At 26.7% G+C, this 6,018-nt stretch overlaps 1 protein-coding gene across 2 annotated transcripts; it reads right to left on the bottom strand.

Annotated features, from left to right (window-relative positions):
* Positions 1-231: 231 nt before the first annotated feature.
* LOC551009 (protein-glutamate O-methyltransferase) lies at positions 232-2,510 on the bottom strand. Of its 2 annotated transcripts, XM_623404.6 has the most exons (7): positions 2,354-2,510; positions 2,128-2,289; positions 1,779-1,884; positions 1,453-1,697; positions 1,200-1,385; positions 714-1,116; positions 232-629 (listed from the first exon to the last, which is right to left on the bottom strand). In XM_623404.6, the coding sequence occupies exons 2-7, from the start codon at positions 2,214-2,216 to the stop codon at positions 267-269; spliced, it is 1,392 nt and encodes a 463-aa protein (XP_623407.3). In that variant the 5' UTR covers positions 2,217-2,289; positions 2,354-2,510; the 3' UTR covers positions 232-266. The 2 variants fall into 2 exon arrangements, with proteins under 2 accessions (XP_623407.3, XP_006560782.1); XM_006560719.2 differs by lacking the exons at positions 2,128-2,289; positions 2,354-2,510 and having other exon boundaries at positions 1,453-1,715.
* Between the last annotated feature and the right edge of the window lie 3,508 nt (positions 2,511-6,018).

Raw genomic sequence — 6,018 nt, 5'->3', positions numbered from 1 at the left:
AATAATTTTTCATATATTTTCAATCATATATTATACAATTTAAATAAAAATATTTTATATATTCATCAAATTTGAATATATAATAACTAAATATTTGTAATTATGAATTAAATTACATATAGTTAATTATATACATTGAATACACAATAATTAATATACAACAGAACTGAGAATATTATACATTTAATATAAAATATAATATAATATAAAAATATGCAATATACAAATTGCTTATAATTTAATATTTTAGGATTTATATTAGAATTTTAATTTGTTTCGTTCATTAGACATTGGCAATTTCCAGCTGTAGTAATTTGAATAAGTCCATATTTTCCACTCCACATCCAATATTCATCTTCTTTAAATATTTTTTCTGCTACACCAGGTAGTAAGCCAACACAAACATCAGATTTTACTGTTCTTATAGCTAAGATAGGTGTTGGTTCAAATCCTCTTAATGCTTTTTTAAACGTTGTTGTATATTCCCAATTAATATCATCTACTAATTTTCTATAATTTAAGTCACCTTTAAATATTACTAATTTAGCTTCTGATAATTTTGCATGTAATTTTGGATCATGTTCTTTCATTCCTAAAAGATCATAAGGACCTGTCCAATATGGTTCAATCTGAAAAATTAACATTGTATAATTATTTACTAGAAGTTACAAAAAAAAAAAAGAATTAAATGGAATTTATTTATTGAAAGTTACCTCAATTGTCCATATATTATTGTTTAAATAATTTTCTATCAAATCAGCAAATTTTTGTAAACATTTATTTGGCGCATTTTTCATATATTCTATAGTCCAGTGAATATCATTTATTGTTGCATCACTAATATACCATGGATAAAGTTTTGGGTAAAATCTTATTTTATCAGCAAATTTGATTGCAATTAAGAATGCAGCTAAGCAAAAATCAGTAAAAAGTTCATATCCTGCATTGTCAAGTATTATATCTACAATATTTATATTATTTTTGTCTGGTTTTCTCAATAAATTCCAAACAAATTCTGAATTATTTACAAGAATATCTTCATCTAATAATTTTAATATTTGTATAGGATGAGTAGCATGACCAACATCTGCTCCTGCACTTAAAGATAGATCACATCTGTAAGGAATATATTTTAATAAATTTTATGTAGTGTCATATAAAAAACAAAAATTAGAAAATATAATAAAAATAAAACATACTGGTTACCCCAAAGATCAAACTTAATAAATTTCATAAATTCTTCTTTAGTTTCCATTATTGATAAATTTCTTTTATTATATATAACATCTATAACATAACTACAAAGTATTTCTATGCTACTCAAGGAATTTGTAAATGCATTTTGTTTTGATTGTTTAAAAGGATCATAAGTTTTTATGCAATTCCTAAAATTAAAAAATTAGTCATATTTGTCTTGTATATTGTTAGTTATATAATTATTTCTAATCTTACGTAAGAACAAGTTCTTGTGCAAGAATCCGGTACATATAGCATTCACAATATAGCCAAAGAGTATTAAACCATAATGGTGTTTCTCCTTCTATTTCAGTTCTCTTTATTAAATATTTATTCCATTCTTCTGCATCATTATTTGAATTCTTAAATAATCGCATAGGTTTTAAAGTTTTATTTGTTGCTATTTCATTTTTTAATTTACTAATAAATCCTATCATTTTTTTAACTTCTTCTATAGCATTCTAAATAATGTAAGATATCTATATATTAAATATAAAATTAATAGAATATATTAAACATATAAAATATAAATGTTATTTTACCTCTCCATATTTTTCAATAATATTTTCCTTATCACGACTAAAAGTATCAATTATTTTGGTTAAAATTACTGGTAATCTGTCTTTAAGTGTTACATAAGCAAAACTTCTATAAAAAAAAATGTAAAAATTAGTAAATAATTGTACATAAATTTTATAAAATAATTATTTTAATTATATTAAATATATTAATAATATATTAAAATTAAAGTACAGTGATTTAAGTATTCATGATATGTTTTCTTGATTATATTTCATAGCAAATTATATATATATATAAGAGAATAAGATATATTTAATTTTTATATATATAATTTATTCTTAGGTTAAATAGAAAACGAATTTTATTTACCGTTTATAAATGCCTGCTAAACGTACACCAAAAGGTGTTTGAATATCTTGTAAATCCCGAATCTCTACCGAATTCGATCTTTGATTCATGATCTCACTATTCGAATTTAGTTATTATTGCTAGTACAATAGATCAAAATTAAGTATAAATACAGTGTGAACTCTGAAATGTTAAAAATATTTCATATTAGTTTGCGACTTCATTTACATAACTGATTATTATATACCTTGTGTTTTGATATTTTTTTAATTCTTATTTGTATTACTTTATTTTCGAAATATTCCACAGAAACTAAACTACAATTAGCAGAAAATGAATAAAGCATTATTATATGATAGTAAGCACGTGTATCGCGCATGCGTTTAATATGTCCGTCACTACACTTGGGTTATATGACGTTTTTCTATATAGGTATACATGTATTGATATATTTTTGATAACACGAGCAATATAATTTATTACGTGATTATTATATGATTTGTAATAGTTACGACATTATTTGATATCTCAGATAATAGAAATATATACATATATCTATTTTAAATGAATAAAAAATTAAATTTTAATATTTAATTATTTTAATTGGATATAATATGTTGTTAAAAATTAAATTAATTTATATTTCAGTATTTATTTCTCTTGTTTTCAAAAATTATTAATGCTATTATAATTTAAATCATAAATGTAAGATAAAATAAAAGATAAAGTAAATTAAGCTTATAATAAAAAAAATATTGAAATAGAAGAAATTGATATATAATCAAATCATCTTTCAGAACATAATTATAATCTATAATAGTCTAATATTTATAATACTTTTCAAATCTTTATTATAATTTTCTATATTTTTATTTTTCAAATAAATAATTCTATTTCCAAGACTTTAAATTTCAAATAGAGTTACTCTTTATCTTCATTGTTCCTTTACATTCTTTTTTATAACATACAAATCTGCATTTTAAACTGTTTCATAACGACTTATGAAGTTACATTAGCGTCAGTTGCTATCTCAGTCAAGATTCAGTATCAAGTCGAAATTGATATCAAAAAAGATGGGAGACAAAGAAGCTCAAAATTATTTCGTCTTGTTACGACCGGTTTGGTTTTTGCCTACCCCCAGAAAACAACAAACTAGAGCGATAATTCAGCTACAGATGCTTGAGACTTTATGAAATTTAATATTAAGAGCAAGAGTTAGAGTTGTTGTTCGTTTTTTCAATTGAATTGTTTTTAATTAATTTATAACATTACGGAAAGTATTATCAATATAAAATTATTTATAGAATTATATAAGATAGTTATATAATTTTTTATGATTTAATTTCTTTTATTTTTTTTTTTTTATAAAATCACGTAGATTTAAAAAAATAAAAATTTCTTCTTTGAAAAGCTTTTTTATTCCTAAAATATATTTCAAAATTAAATTATCATTAAAATTGCTTTCAATTATAGAATTTTTTATTTTTTACAGAAAGAATTAAATTATCAAATTATAAAAATTCGAAATTTTTTACATTTTTTTTTTTTTTTTCGTAATAAGACATAATTTTTAAAACTAATTTTTCTCTTTTGAAATCTTTTTATTTTTTTTATTTTTTTTTAATTTTTATCACAAAAAATATATTCCACCAAATATACTGCGAAATCTCGTCGATGGTGATAACCACCGGCTCATGTTGGAATAATCGATGGGCCGCATAGTAACAGTAATTTGCAAGATAACATCGCGGTCTCGCGTTGTATTCCTTCCTTGAATGAAATCCACGTTGGCGATACCCCGATCCCTATACCCGGTCCTCCTTCCACATTTGGGTTCTGGAAGCAATGTTGCTAATTACTACATACCATTGAATGCGGCATAACCCGCGACCCATGAATTCCACTAGCCTAGCCGGCTAGTGTACAGTCACGAGAGTCAGTTTTCGCCCGTGTAACTCGTGGAAATTGCGGTTTCCTATGAGCAGAGAAACGAACTGATAATATGCTCTTGAACGGTGCCGGAACGGTCGCTCTGTCTTGCATTCTCGGACATTTTCCAGTTAAAATCCGTGTTCAAGTATGTGCGAACCCAAATTCGTCCGATTCCAACACGGGGCAAATTTTGTTGCCTCGCGCGATATTCCCCTGAATCGACTTTAGTCTCGTCCCAGGCGTTGCACGCCTCGGTCGTAGCTTGTTGAATTCCGTGATTTTGCGTTGTGAGATTATACAATTAAACCGAATAAATTATCTATGATTATTAAATGATCATCATGGAGGAAAGAACATGAGTTGGAAACAGAAAAAGGATTTATCAGAGATTAGAATGAAATTGATCGCAACAATACAAATTTATGATGATCGAGTTTGTTGTAATTTTTTCGATGATAAATTCGATGAGGTTCCTCAATAGAGGCAAAGAATAATTTCTAATTAATGAAGGATGAAAAAATTAAGCGTGAATTAAGTTATCTCTATGACGTACATATCAATTTGGTATTCATATTTAATTCAGGCAATAACTAAAAGTTCGCGGCCAGATTCTGAATGATCCTTCCCGGGCGAAGAATCAGCACGAGCTGTCGACCAGACAATATGGAATTAATTATAATTAACTGCCATTCACAAAAGTTCCGCGAGCAATTGTGCAGTCTCACCACAGCGTTATAATGAACTTGCAGCTCTCCTATCATTTACATTCTCTTCTACTTGGTCCGAATCTCCGCCTAATTCGTAACGCTGCCTCGTGAAATGTCAAAGAACTTGTTTAAATTAATTAGTATGTTATTCGAGCGAGATATAATTTCGAGGATCCTACTTTTCCTCCATCGTGATCCAATTTTACGAATGATTCGTCGATTATTTAAGATTCAAAGCATGCGAAACAAGAAAATGTATTTTCAAAGTTTTTAAAGTCTCGCGAAGGAAAGATTAATAAGTAGCATTTGTCATTCCGTTATTTATTATTATTATTATTTCATATATTTCTTAATTCGATGTTATTTGCAAAGATTTGAAACGAGTGTGACAGTAAATTGAGAAATTCGTATCAGAAATTTTGCAATTTCGACGTACAACACATTTGATATATATCGCAATATCCGAGATTGCAATACTTCAAGAAGTTCAACTATTGAAGCTTCGAATGCATTTGGTTCGTAGTAAGAACTGATTCGAAGTTGTTTCAGAGATATATCCTAGAAAGGGTGAGAGTAGATGCAGAATGAGAACGTCTATGCTTTTTGCGATTGGTCGAATTTTGCATGTATTCTATACAAAGTTGCTGTATTGACTAAGTAGATGTATAGTGAAGGGATGTTGCTCACGTTCTTAACTTGGGAAACTAGCCTCCAATCCTATAGTACCTCTTTGAAATCTGATGGTTCTTGTGATTTCACGATACCTTAATTGTTATCGTACAATAGGAAAGTGCTTCTTTGAATTTTAATCATTATTCAAAGATTTTTACCTTTTACGAATAATTGAACAAAGGAGAGTTAATAAATTAAAATAAATTCGATATCGAACACACATATATTCAAAATTATTTCTAATCATTTTAAAATTGTAGAACTATATTTTATGGAGGATAACAAGTTGCATCGAATTAAAAAATTACATCATATCATTATTCTCTTCTAATCATCTTATCACGTAACAATTAAATAATTTATTTAATTTACAAAAAGATTGTCAATGTATAAATTTTGTTAAATATGTTTCCCTAAATAATGGGAAGAGATATCAAGTCATTTGCTTTTACGTAAAATCGCAAATTATTTCGACAAACTATGACAAACTAATAGAACTGTATTTGTATTTCGCGAACGCTATACACTTATAAAATTCAGACTCAGAGTTGCTTAACACTGTACGTAACCACGAAATATGAAGGACTTCGCTAACTGACCA

Source organism: Apis mellifera, linkage group LG2 (genome assembly GCF_003254395.2).
Source record: "Apis mellifera strain DH4 linkage group LG2, Amel_HAv3.1, whole genome shotgun sequence".
Classification (NCBI taxonomy): domain Eukaryota; kingdom Metazoa; phylum Arthropoda; class Insecta; order Hymenoptera; family Apidae; genus Apis; species Apis mellifera.
This window is presented reverse-complemented; position numbering and strand designations above follow the sequence as displayed.